The 15,326-nt window shown below is 32.2% G+C and overlaps 1 protein-coding gene across 18 annotated transcripts in view; it reads left to right on the forward strand.

The window, feature by feature from the left end:
- LOC105287946 (potassium channel subfamily T member 2) overlaps positions 1 to 15,326 on the forward strand; it is a 161,017-nt gene that overhangs the window by 70,976 nt on the left and 74,715 nt on the right. For 2 of the 18 annotated variants that reach the window (XM_026975562.1, XM_026975572.1), the window contains exon 1: positions 1,327 to 2,304. The exons of 14 other annotated variants lie outside the window; for them this stretch is intronic. In XM_026975562.1, the coding sequence (XP_026831363.1) occupies positions 1,934 to 2,304 (371 nt within the window). In that variant the 5' untranslated portion in view covers positions 1,327 to 1,933. Of the gene's footprint in view, positions 1 to 1,325; positions 2,305 to 15,326 lie in introns of those variants that run through there. 2 more of the 18 variants (XM_026975566.1, XM_026975571.1) reach the window with 2 other exon arrangements.

Raw genomic sequence — 15,326 nt, forward strand, 5'->3', positions numbered from 1 at the left:
GATTGGACCAATTGGCTGTGCAACTCCTTGCTAAATAGAGTATCCTAAAATCAATAGTTAAACTTGGCTCGAGGCTGTTGGTTAAATTCTTTGCATAGTTGCTAAAATAAGCTATAATCAAACTTTCATTAAGTTCTGTTAAGATTTTATCACATTATATTATTACTTGACATGTTATACAATAATTGCAATAACAAAAAGAGAAGTAAACTATGTATCGTATTTATTTTGCTATCTGAGAAATCCTCAATTGTTGGTGGAGTTTTCAGATAGCAAAAATAAAAAATTGTCTATTCTTAAGTATTTATATCAATACTTTATACTTTACATGCAAAAGTGACAAATTAGTTTTCTTGTATATAACAGTTTTATTATTTATTAATATTATATTTTAATTTTTATTAATTTAGAATTTATTAAAATTATGCAATGCTACATAAGCGATATCTAAAACATATTCAGCACGAATTTCGAGCAGGATTTTGATCAATGGATAGTTGCAATGTCGAATAAAAACATATTGGTTTCTGCATGTTGTCGCACATTGTTAAACTTTCCGTACTTGCATGTCATAAATATGTGTGTGAACTTGTATTTTGATGTGAACTCACGATAGAGTAGGTTATCAATTATTTCAAATAAACATAGGCATTAATGAATAAATCATCAAATTTGAAATGTTGGATTAAAAAGCGCATGTAAACTGTTAAATATTTTGAATTCAAGTGTTTAAACTGCAAGATGAATATCGTACATTGTTAAATACAAAAACTTGTGCTAATCATCTTTATGTATCTGAAATATGAAATATATTTCTGAACAATATCAATCAGTACTATATTTTTGTACATATTTGCATGAATATTTTATATTGTGTACCTTTAATTGTATGTTTGTACTGTACAATATATACTACAATAATATGATATTTGATAATAATATAATATTAAATATAATTAATATTTATATTATAACAAAATAGTTTTTGATAGTCTTATGCAATAAAACGATGGTAGTCTAATAATAATGCAATAAGGAATATTCTTAAAAGGATATAGTATTTGTTTGCATATTTAAAGATATATTTATTTCGATAATATTATCTTATATTTCTGCTTGAACATTCTTGCAAGTGATTGTTCTAATGCGTATATAATTTATCATACTTTTTAAAAATCATTAACGTTCTATTTGAATTTCAATTTTATGAAGTATTTTAAACAAATCTCTATCATGTATTTATTTAAGAATATTTGTTTTTTTTTACTGAAAATATTATCTCTTATACATCTTTAATATTATATATTTTTAATATTTTTATCCATGTAAAGGATTTCTAGGTATTACCTATATAAAATTTGCGGAATTTTCAAGAATTGAAGGATTAGGACTTGTTATAATCCGCAACAACTACGTTGACCTCCGAATTACTGTGATAATAGAAGCAGAGAGAAATTCAAGTAGACGATTCTTGGAATTTACGTCCATGCGAATGAGTTTTCATCAACGCAACCGTGTTATTTCACTGAAGCAGTATTATGAAATGTACCAGATGTTCTGTTATTAGTGTCTAAGCACTGACGTAAAAATGTAATCTACGCTTCCTTAAATTTTTAACTACTTTGGAAGAGAATGCCTCATCTTACTGTTTTATTTTTTTATGTAATATTCGGCTTGGTCTAATTGGAAAATTTCTTATTCATTTTGGAATCCTGCTTCATTGGACGCACAGGTTCCATTAATGAGAATCGCCTTATATGGATATAAATTATAAGAATCACTTGCGCAAATCCCCTTACTTCAAAACTTTCTTCCAAGTGTGAGGAAATAGAAAGGTCAAGATTTTTAAATAGGAGTGTTTTAACATTTATGTGATCAGTACTCCCTTTATGTAGCCAACTGTTATAATGCCCAGTAATAAACGTTTAATTTAATGAAAGCGCTAAACAACGGTAACATGCGCATTACTCATTGCAATATTTTGTTTAAAATACTTCATGAAACCATACAAACGAACAGCTGTTTGATCGCGAGCACTCGCGTACTGAGCGCAGACATGTCGATGTACTTCTTCCGGCTGCACAATCTGCGCCGTCAGGCGGAGGAGGTACGCAAAAAGCGGCAGAAACGCGGCAGGGGCAGCCAAGGCGGTCAACTTGGGACCAATCACACGGACCAGTCCCAACCAACGGCTGGATCCATGCAGTGTTGCAACCGGGTACATCGGGGTCCAAGCAGACTCTTCGAGCGAGCCCCCTTGCAGCCCAGCGACTCACTTGACGAAATCGCCTTGCAGATACCGAGGTAAACCGTTTTATTTGCACGCTTTCGTCTCTCTTTCTCCTTTGCAAAACTTTCTTTGTCCCTTGTGTCTTTCCCTTCCGCTAATATCCCTCGGGTACTGGCTCAAGATTTATGTAGTAATGAGAATCGTGGGACCTACACACCTACGCTTACACACAAACACACGCGCACACATGTGCGCGCACGTGTATATATGTAGGTAGTTGTTTGATAGGTTAACTTCAAATATGTGGCTTAAAAATGTGTATGATCTTTTAAAAATCTTAAATTTAATTGTGTTTTTTGAGCAAATAACATTATGCTTTCTACAATATTTCTAGTTGTTTAGATTTTAGTTTATAAATAATATGTTTTTCATAATTTTGCTTATCCTACATAATTTATTTCGAGGTTTGAGAAAGCTTTGGTGCACCCGGATGTAAAGAGGAATATGTGCGAGACTTGTGGATTTAGGGATAATGTCTTGCTAACAGCACTTTATTGCAATATGCTGTCGGAGGCAGCAAGAAGCACGTTGATGAAATTCTGACACAGATAAAACTACAATAATCAAATGCTTCTCTTTCAAGCATTGCTTTGTCATGATATTTAAGCTAATGTTTCTCTGCTTAGAGATGTTGAAGCTTTACTAATTCCAGCTTTTGAATTATCATTTTTACAACAAATAATAACTTAAGTATTCATAATTCTTGCAAAAGTTACTTCCAAATATTAAGAATTTTGTCAATCTTCGTAACGATGTTGAATATAAAATATCAGAAAATCTAATAATTAAAATAAAAAGTGTTTATTGTAAATATTAAAATTTAATTAATATTTCTGTGTATTTAATTTTTATTGAATTCGCAATCGTAAAATTGCATAGATAATAATTGCGATAAAAATATTAAAATCAAAATTGATTTAAGAATAAAACAAGTTTACGTATACGATACGTATTATTCAAATATATCTAAATTAATTTGATTTAAAAATAATCTTTTCTAACGCAGTTCTAATCCAAGATTTGTCTCATTTTGATTTATTGGCAGTTTGGATCGTTTCGCAATTGCTTTTGCGGATTAGTAGTACGGTTTTTATTTTTGCCTTTTTGTTTCTTTGGATTTTGCCAAATATTGTTTTCATTTATTATTTAAAAATGATAATTTTAGAAAAATTACTGTGTGCATACGTATATACATACAGTAATTTTTATTATATATAATATAATTTTAATTATAATGTTTTAATATATATTCTTTCTGCATAATGCTTTACAGCATATTAAAAATTGTCGGAACTATGAACTGTAGGAGACTCAGATAATCCCTCTAATGTGAATTGGTCAGTATAGTAAGTTATAAACCCTCCAACTGAATGTAGTCTGTCACCATTTAAAAGTAGTCATAAAGTTTCATACCGCTTAGTTAAAAGCTTATCCCCAGTTTCGTGCTTCGCTGTTTCAAAACGTGATCTCGTATTTTAAGGACCAACTCGATAAAACGATTCCCGTACGAGTCTGAACCACCAACTCGTGGAAGTTTTTTTACCTAGTATTTTTATGATCTTAATGTCATCCTCATCTCGATTCTCGTGTGAAATGAAAGTCGTTAGGCACCTCGTCAGAATATCAGTAAGATGTTCCAGTTTCTAGAGAAGGGTCAAAGGTCAAGAGACGAAGTTACTTGTGGAAAGAACAGATTGTGGAGGTATGATGAATCTCAGAATAAATGTGAACCTTATTAAGTTTGCCAATACAGACTCGTCGTCGGCTTTGTGCGATTGCTTCAGAAAAATGAGATGCGCAATGAAAGAATAATAATGAATGCGTTATACAAAGTGTTATAATGTTCAATTACTATTTCTTTTAAATAATAAGTGCTGAAGCTAGGATTTTTTCCTAAAAAGAATTTTGCAAACTACATGAAAGAAAATTGTTCAATTTTATAAATATGAATATTTTATAAATAATGTGATTTCTATTGATGATTTAATCAACCAGTAAGTTAAATATTTAATTATTCGGTTTTATAAATTGAGTTGTGCGTTTAATTTATTATTTATAACATTTAATATATTTCTATCAGTAAAATGTGGACGCAATCTTTACTTTGTGCTCTTGTGGTTTCCACACAGTTGTGTTTGCGCGATAATTCCTGTAACATAATACCATCAGTGCTGTCCGTCCAGCTTTATTAAGGGAAGGTGATTAAAATATGTACTGAAAGGATGGGTTTATTATTTTCATATGAATGTTACATCAAAACCAATATTTACCTTTATATCACAGAATTTTCTACATTTTCAAGGAATGTAAAATATAATCTATGAAAAATTGGATTGTATATTATATTCTACAAGAACATTTTTAATAAATTAGTTAATTAAAATATTTCAGATTAAACAATTTTAAAACTTCTTAAAATTTTTGAAGTAGATGTACATTTCTCATTTCAAGAGTACATTTTACTCCAGTGTATACAATCAATCTTCATTCTATGTTGCTATTGGATTTCTAATAATCCATATGTAATTCCTATTGGAACAATAGTAATGCGCAAATGGAGAATTATTTGCGGCGCAAACTACAGCCACGCTCCCCGAATCGTAAAGCTATTAGTTTCGTTCATCTCGTTTCATTCAGCGTGAATGTGTGTACGTGTATTGTATGTGCGTATATGGGCGTGTATGGGCGGGATACGTGATGACAGAGTGGTATTACTTTCTCGTGGAAGTCTAGGCGACTTCGCGTAAAGGTTGAACTTTTAACTCATTTAATTGCATTTGGCTCTTCCTGTACATACCGGGTAGAGAGAGATCTTCGCAGAATTAGTTGCACTTCCTTGTTTTCAACGAAAGAACTCGCTTCTAATTGACAGAATTTCTGGAAGCGAACCTGCGCGGGTTTCGCGGTTGATTAGCTGGAAAACGAGGAGATGGAAAATGATGGTAGAAGAAATTGAATTACGTCTAGATACGCCAAGTTACGCTCGTCTCAACCGACTAAACTTTCGATCGTGGCGTCGTAAGATTGTCACTTCGCGCTTCGTAAATTGCAGATAGTTATGCGAGAGAGAGAGAGAGAAGCAACTATCGATTTTCTAGCTTTGTGAATCTGTTTTAAAGCAAAAACCATGATCTATTTCTTATTTATTGCATACTTTTGTAGCTGCATAAATGTTATTGGTATATTATTGAAAAATATATATCAATGTTAATAAAAAATTAATCATCAATCATATCAATTTAATAAAAAAATATATACAATATATGTATATTATTGAAAATTGATTTAGCAACAGTTATTTAGCTAATATTATATTATTTGACATTTTAATAATATAAATCTGATACATGCAAAATATTTCTTCAATTTATATTTTTTAATTTAGTTCTCTGTTATTATCTTCTTATGCGATTATTTGATGAACAAAGAAGTACTATATACTGTCAGTATGAAACTAAATCATTTTAGAATATCCTATATTTCTAATTTGCAAGCTTTTAATTAATATTTTTTGAAAAACTTGTAATGAGATAATTGAACTACAGGATGCTCCTTGGCAAGACACTTGGGGATTACATTAAGGCTAATAATTGAAGCTTTTTCTAACAATAAGAATGTATAACATACACATACTTGCACATGTGTACACTTTGCACGGTAAAGTCTTTCAGATTTTCAATGGAATCCCGATTTTTAGCGAGCATTTTATGCAGGATTCACGATACACTAAGAGATTCAGTAATTCCACGGGAGGTTTAGTAACGAAGTGGTTCAAGAGATCGGGAAGAAGAAAAGAGTGAATAGATAATCTCTACGCGGTCGCTGATGTTCCGCCGCGCCCATGAGAACCAATCACGAACACACCCCTTTGTCAAAGCTCACCCGTGTCATTTGCATTGGCAGCAAATTTATGTTGGACTCTCTTCGTTTAACGAGCGGGTCGGCGCGACAAAGTGACGGGAATTCTGGGTCGTTTATAGCTACGTTAGAAAGAAGGGACGTATAGATGAGAACAGGAACTTTATTTAAAAATATTTTTCCAGCTTTTGAGAATCTCATTTATCGCGCCTGATGTTTGCTAGAAGAGAAACTGCATTTCTTAATGAAAAAGCATGTACATTTAGACTATATATTTCGATAAGATATGCGTTTATTTCTAATTTGGTGTTTGTTTATCATTCTCCTGATGGTCTGCGATATAGATATCTCTTAGAAACATTCAGGCAATATTTACTTGATGAGGACGTGTAGTGATCAGTCGGTATCCGTCAATCGACATTGACCCAAAAATGTCGCGTGCATAAGTGATGAACTCTTATGTACTTGCCAAAACATCGACCTATCGATTACGTGAGTTTTATGGAAATACGTTTTCGCGCAGTTAGTTTCATCTTTTATTTCATGTTTACATTATATGTAATATCTGATTGATCGTTTTTCTATGATTGCGCATTTTATATATTTATAAGAAGTATTACGTTATAAATGCAATTTATCAATTTTTAACCGTCACATTGTTGATCTGTTATTCACAATAAGTTTTCTTGAGTTAAATAATTTGTGCAAGATGAGGCTAAATTGCGTGATAAATATTCAGAGTAAAATTAAGCAGGAAATAACAATAAATATGTGAGAGATGAGATCTACTAATATATTTATTGTTACGTGTGCAGCTGAATAAACGGAGTAATAATGCAACTAGATATTATTATATTTTTACATTGAAATAATTGATCCAATTAGACCGGGCCATGGCTGAAATATTATCAGCTCGTGATTTCTCAAATTTCAGCAAATGATATTAATCAGGATTGCGGCAAGATGTTAACGGAAATTAGGGGCGAATTGTTTTTCTTGATCGATTGTATGAGCATTTGCAGTAACGGAGAGTAATGTATTTCAGAGAGTAGCATGGAGCACAAAAAGATCATAATACTTTTCGAACGATGGAGGCGCAGTTTGCCGCCATCGTTTGTCACACGTTCACCGTAATCAAGAATAATCGAGGCCACGTGTGTCCCAAATACGGTAGCACATCGTTGCGCCTCCCTGTACATGTCTCTCGAGAACGTCATCAGGGATTTGCAGACCCTCGGAGTACTTATCGTTCACGAGGACGAGAAGGACGCTTTTGTCTTTGGGGTGTTCATAATAAAGCCGTAATCGGAGATAAGAAAAGGGTCGGTTCAGTAAAACACGGGCATCCGTTAGCACGGATATAAACATAATTCGAGCCATTGCTTATGAGACTCGTGCGACTGCGTTGTTGGGACAATGGTGCAAAGGGATAACAAACGGTAGCCTTAAATTTGCTTCGCTCGTGATAGGTAACTGCATCTCATAGGTGTCTCGTTACGGCTAGGGGAAAAAGAAGTTACCCTGAGTTACCCCATGTGGACCACTAAGAAATAAACAGTAACATTCCTTCGCGTCCGCGGATTCATACGATAAGTACGTGACAAAGAATTCTACAGAAATTAATTTTTCAGGATTAACACGGATTATAAAAATGCATTTTTAAAGTTTAGGTGGGTTAGATTTCGATGGACTTTTACTCTATTGGATATATAATTACAGGAGGATTAGAATGTTAACTTGTTGCCACACTTTTGTTAAATAAAATTCCATTAAATAAATTCCGTTACAGAGAATCAAAATTACTTGTAAATTTTATTTGGCTATTAATCTGGTAAAAGTGATAGATCCATTATTTTACATATAAATTTGGATAACTTTGAAGAACGAGAACATTTGATCTATTTTGATACCACAAGGTCGAAACTCGGAAAAGAAATAGGTATCGGAAGTGCTCGCAGATCGTTTCGTTAAGGTGTAGATGGCAAAGCTGGTTGTATATCCTCGCTCGATATCGGAATAAATGTTCTTGCTCTCGCAAGCTCGTAAAGTCAATTTACTACCCGCCGCATTGACAGGCACTCGTAACGAAGTGGTAGTAAACCTCAAGTATAAAACGATAACTCCAGAATGTCAGGGCGAAAGATGGTCGAGTACCCCGTGTTGCAGCATTTAAAACATTATAGATCGTATTCTCATTGCATGTTTAGTGCGATGCGACTATTTAAGTGTCGCATCTAAGTGGTTATAACCGTCAGCATGTACTGATGTGTATCTAATGTGAAAATAAGAGGCTTGCATCTACATTTTTATATGCCGCCTATATTTCACAGATCGTCGGACCTGCTCCTGATGGAAACATTATTCTTTACTTAGAGTTGAAGATGTGATCAGTGCTAGATATGAGACGTATCATATAGCGGATTAATTGTATAATTAATGATGCATTTATAGGTGAAATATAATACTAGATATCAAGTTCTGATTCATGTAATTAAATTTACTGGTGATAAACATTTAATGGTGCGATGAGAATGCACGGTTCAGAAACGGATCGTTGTTAAATCGAACATTTTAATTGAAAAAACGTTAAATCGACGTATATCTATTATGAGTATATCTATTATCATTAGTTAGATATTGGATATCATACATTTTGCTATTCGACGTATTTTGCGATTTGATTTCTTCGTGTGTGTTCTTCGCTTGCTTCTAAATTCTTCGCAATAACAAACATATGTTTGTATTTATTTTATAATACAATAACACATTTGCAGTACATTATTAGATTTTATCAAGTTTTGTTAAATTTTGCCGGACCGGCAAGGTTTGGCAAAGTCCAGTGCAACTTGATAAACTTTGGCGTCAGTATTATTCTTTGTACGAAGTAGAACATATAAATCATAAATGATCACATTCTAAGAAATTCTTCTTTCTATAATAACTTTCTATAATAGCTTTCAGACTATCTACTTTTCTAGTCTTCTCCATAATGTCTGATATAAATCTTGAAACAATTTCTAGTTTGAAGCAGCGCCAATGTATCTGGATTTTTATTTCATTTTCATCTTTATCTGAAATTGAATCTCTCGAATCTCGAGTCCGGAATGCGGTGGCCCATTTGCATACGCGAACACATCTCAAAGTCATGATTATTCTACAGCATTAAACAGGTCCTCAGATTTTGACCGAGCATTAACAAATTTGCGGTTCAGAGAATTCTAAATGTTTCTCTATATCACAGCAAAAGGATAGAGGACGAAGCGAGAGTCAAGCTTAAAGCTCGCTAAGCGTCTGCGTCGGGCGCTGCTCAGGGGGCGCCTCGTAACAGCTCGGAAAGCTCTGAAAAGCTGCGAGTGCTGCCGCCGCGACGTCGTGACGGGCGTCTTACGAACCAAACGCGTTGGGTTTGCGGTAATCCACCCTCGTCACTTGATGAGGCCAACCCTTGGGGTTGGCTTCATCCAAAATGTCAACGAGGGTCCTTGCACGGTCGTAATCTCGTTGACGCAAAGACGTAGCGAGCAAGAACGCGGACGTAGGTGAGAGAAAAATTATGGACCACCCGACGATCGTCATCAGTGAGGCTGTCGGTGATTACCGAAAGCCGTATTTCCATTCCGTTTTTATACGATATACCGGAGATATCTGTTTCTTTCAACGACATGGGGGTGTTGGTATAATTTATTTTAATTGTGTGTATCTGCGAGAGATTGATGCTTTAAAGTTTTACTTTTTTGCTTCTCCTAATAATAACAAGTATTGAATGAAGAAGTACAAATGAAGTAATTGTATATCTGATATTTTAATAGCAAGATGTGACGAGTTTTATTAATTTACTTGTTGAAAGGAGTTATTATTTTCATTCAAAAGATGTTAAAAAATAATATTAATATCTAGTTTTGGAAAATTATTAAATTCTTAGATTACACTCTACTAATATTTTTTTTCTTTTTTAAAGAGAATTTTTGAAAAACTATATATATTTTTCTTTGAACTATTTATTATATTATAAAACTTTATAAATATAAAGTTTTATAATATAATAAATACAAATGTATAATCATATGAATGATGAATGTTTACTTTGCTATCATATCATGTTTCATTCATTGTATATATAATTTATTCTCTAGTACACAAGAAAAAGTTTTATACTTCGAGCATTTTCTTGTAGCAAAAAAATTAAGAATTTTTATTTCCACCTCTCTGCTTATCGATTTGTACATAGACTTAGTCTTAAGACCAGACGCTTTCGGATGCTCTTTTCTGTCTTCTACACCATCACTACGGGAGTAATGCAACTGAAGTGGATTCTAAATGAGGTTAGCCTTAATCGCATTGCACTTTTGCTTCGTACGTCGTTTCACGTAATTTCGGAAAGGATTCTTGTCTTTGCGGAGCGTACTCGCTTTGTCAAGTTTTCCTCGAAGGAGGTGGCGATGACCTTCTCTTCTCACACCTTCTTCTCGGCCTTTGCCTCGTAGCGATCAACGTGACTGGGTCAAAGAGACTCAAGGGACTCGAGAACTCGCTGGTGGATGCGAACATGCGAAGCTTTAATCATTAGAATGTCAAAAGTCATGGAGCACTGCGTTGCTGTGATTCCCAATCTGTTTTGACAAACTCTTTGTAAAGTTAACATTTTTCTTAAAACTCTGGATCAAAGATCAAAAAGGATTATTTGCTTAAATCCTTAGTTTTATAAGTGTATTTAAAAGAAAATTCTGAAGTTTTATGCAAAAATTCTACTTTTGTCTCTTTGTCATAGCATTTTGTGTTATTGAAAACTTGCAAAGCAGATTTATATTATGGATATAGAAATATTGATATTTTTATATATATAACTTTCTGTGTTTAATTAAGATATTTTTAATAGCGATATAAAAATGCATATAAAAAATTCTTAAAAAGAATAAAAAGACTTTTTCAACTTGCAATGCTTGTAGTGTACGTGCTAACATTTATATCGTGTGCACACCATAAATAGACAATCACGATTATAAAGAAAATTTCGAAAATTTGCTCGTCTTAATATATAACTTTGTTATTAATATTATTCTTGACAGTTTTATGTCGCGGAAACTATGTTGTAATGTTAATTAGTGATAAAGCCCACAATGCAGTGCTCTTTCGAGTTACATGCGTTTGTGATGTCGTGTTTTATGTCGCGGAAACTATGTTGTAATGTTAATTAGTGATAAAGCCCACAATGCAGTGCTCTTTCGAGTTACATGCGTTTGTGATGTCGTGGTAATAACATTATGACATTATCTTCCTGTATTAGTTTATTGGCATTATTATGCGATGAATCAATAATCACGGCGGAACATTACGAGATTCATTATAACAAGCAGGAATAATGAACAGATTGCAACTTGAATTTTTTACTTTTTATTTTTTCGTACCTTCAATAATTAAGTTCTAACTAAATATTTAGAAGAAAAATAATATTTTTTACCAGACATATAAATTCGAAAAGAAAAATTGCTTCAATTAATGAGATAAATAAGATTGGAAAAACAAATTTTGATTTTTTGTTTCAATTTTTTGTATAAGAAATATTTATTTTTATTATTTTTATTTTATTGAACTCTGCTTTATAATTTTATATAGTTTGTGATAATGGCATATTGAAAAAATTTACCTTTATCTCATTTATGGATAACCACGAGATTAATATTTGCACTCGATGTGATGTCTATTGAATCTCATACATATTTCCAATTATCAATAACCAGGTTGTAAAATTCATAATTCAAAAATCACACACACACATACACATATATACAGAGGATTTTGACGTATAAATCATATTTGTTACGATTATTTGCAATCTCCGATAGAAATTTAAATTTACATACCTTGTTGCTTCCGACAACCTATTGCAGCTTGTGTACTCAATAGCGTATTTTTTAACGATTTTGTTTATTACTATACATATCAGATTTCACACAATTTTGCTTTATTTAAGCAATTTTTAATCTCAATCGAGATTTAAAAAATTTTGATATAAAAAGCTTTTGCGAATGGAAAATTTACGTTTTATTTCGAAACATTAGAAAAGAAAAAGCAAAAAAATTAGAACATTACAAGTTGACGTTTTTAACGCAACCTTTTTCACGGCGTTAAACAAGCATGGCTAAGCGTCGGTTGTTGGGATTCTTATGATTGATAGTGTCGGCGAAAGAACACTAACTTCTGCGTCTTTATTGGTTGACACCTCTTAAAGCAAAAAGTGCACAAAATAATAGCCTTTTGTTGGATTCTTTGCGATGATTGTGTACTTTTCTATGTAACATTTTGATGTTGGATACAGAACATTTAACTTCGTACTCTAGTCACATCGATCAATGTCAATTTTATTTCTTTCAAAATGTAATTTTAAGTCATGATTACACTTAACGATTGCTTTATATTTTATATCTTATAATAATATTATTTTATTTATTTGTTTTATAAAAACTACAGATTGGAGCAAATTAAAAGAATATAAGTACTTTGTATAGTTAAGTTTTGTATTAATAAAATATGCAATATGCACTATGTGACAAGTATTATGTGATGTATTCGAGTGTGGTTTAAAAACAATGTGCAATAAAAAGATATATTAATTAATGTCCCGAATGCAATTCGCGTTACCTTCAGGCAAAACATAATGGTTTGATCAAATAAGTTTGAACGATATTATGATTTTTAATTAAGCAACTGTAAATACCTTCATTTAATCTATTTTATCTGAATTGCAATTGTACGTTCGACGTAGAGATTAATTAAATCAAGAACGAGTCATCTGTCAGAAAATTTAATTTCCGAACTATGAAACCTCGCGATTCGCGCGACCGCAGGAAATCTTTATCTTCTCAACTCGTGGAAATGTACCGGTGCGCTTCAATTATTGCTTTCCAAGTAATCAGGTAGATTACTATCGATTTCCAGTTAGCAAGGTATTAATAATTGCGATATTAACATTCCATCGTAATGATTTTAGCCAACATATTAAATTTAGAAATGATTTTATCAATTATGTCTTCCCTTTACTTATAATAATAGTATACAACGTATGATGTAATACCAAATAATAATAGAAACACGCGAGTCCATTGTACAATCGATACATTGTACGATGTACTTTTAATGATCGAAAAATTTATGCGATTTAAATCGGATTTAAATTAGCGAACACAGCCGGAGGCATTTCATGTAGTCAAATCCATTCAATATTTAGAAAATAAATTTCGTGTAACGTATTAAAATCATGTTCACAAATGGACTTAACACATGTGATATCTCGAAAAAATACGCATCCTTCTATCACACAATAGAAAAGAGACAGAGAGTCGCTACTACAAATTACGTAGATGACAATCTGCATACAGAAGGAATTTGTTATAAACGTACTATATTATAAATCCACGATTCAGAGTCGCGGTTATATTGAAGATTCCTCATGAGATTCTGCGGAGAAATTTCTTATGCATATCTCGTGGTCGAGTTCCCTTGGAGAGATGCTCTTTAATGTCTTGCTATCGCTTCTTTGTTATACTTCGCATCGCAGTGGTACTTTAGGATCGATGTCATGAGTAAAACGGTTTCATTTGTAAAACATCGAGATATTCTGGGTCTGAAAGCAAGAATCATGGATCCAGTAAGCTCCTAACACAATTTTGTAAGTTCATGTGTATACATGATATGGTGCGAATGTATAAAGTTGGGATGATCCAGCGAATAGAATCATGTGAATATTTTCTGAAGAAGTTGGGAATTACGGATTGAAAGTAACAAAAAGATCTTTATAATAGTTATTTAAATTATACAAAAAATATATATGTATATAATTTCATATATTCAGAGGGATATATTCAGAGTTTAGTAACTGTCAATTGAGTTTCGGTAATTATAATATTTTAATAGTTTTTGAATTTTTTTGCATTAACGGGCAATTTATGGTTTGTTTGATGAATGCATTTAATTCCCAAAGAAACAAATTTCTACAAATACTCGATGCTCGTAAACTTTTCTGTACGCTATCTGCTGATTTATGTGCATCGTTTGCATATATTAACGAGACTTTTACGATATATGGAATACTCGCAATTGCGGAAAAGTATTTAAAAGCTTCAGAGCGCACGTATTTCATAGAGATGTGTCAATGTTTACCGTGTACGATTGAGTTATCAATCATGATATAAAATAAATATTCATTTATGACGAACGTAAACTAAATGCTGTTACATTTTTAATTGTATTAAGTACAGACATTAAATACTGGAATAATCTTAATATTATCCAATTTAAAATAGCTATACATACATATATTCTTTTAACATGTTTCTTTCCTAACTTAGAAACGCTTTACTTTACATAGAATTTTACTAAATGTGAAATATATCTTTATTTTGAAGAAAGCTCTTTTTATCTATTGATATCTGTATATAAATTAATTTATCAATTTATCTATTTATCTATTGACATCTGTATCATAAATCAATTTATCATAAATCAATTACCAACTAAAGTAAAATCTGTAAACTCAGTAAAATTTTATATTTTTTAAATAATAATTTTAAATAATGTTTACAAAAATACATATCTCAACTGAAGAACATTTTGCCGAGATTTTATTAATCGAGAAATATTTATTTCAAAGATAAATTATTCCGTTAACAAGGTATTATCGTTATCATTAGTAAGATCAACCGTTATATTCAGTTTCTTAGCTTATCACATCTTTCAGAGAAGGAAGTTGAGCATTTCTATACGCATTATATTTACGTAACTTGCCCCATGTTTATTTTCTATACAGAGGAAAATCTCCATACGATTTTATTAAATGCGAGATATTCATATTTCTAAGACGGGGCTTTTTTCTAACTAAAGGCCACGTACTAGCCGAGTCATAAATCATTGGTCCGTCTGCGGGTTCTTGTACCGTTGAATAGTGTTTAGCCAATTGTATGTAAAAGATGGATTATGTGCTTAAACGTATTTTGCGCGTAATACGCATCACAGACTCTGACATTCGACATTTGTTTCGCTCGTGAGCCATCTCATCGAAATAATAAATCTTTATTATCCTGTTGTTTATCGTTAATACTATTTCTCATTCTCTTTGCGTAATTTTTAATAAAAATGTAAACATTCTAGACAATATTTTTCTTGACAATATTTAAAACACCTA

This window comes from Ooceraea biroi, chromosome 2, assembly GCF_003672135.1.
Source record: "Ooceraea biroi isolate clonal line C1 chromosome 2, Obir_v5.4, whole genome shotgun sequence".
Taxonomy (NCBI): domain Eukaryota; kingdom Metazoa; phylum Arthropoda; class Insecta; order Hymenoptera; family Formicidae; genus Ooceraea; species Ooceraea biroi.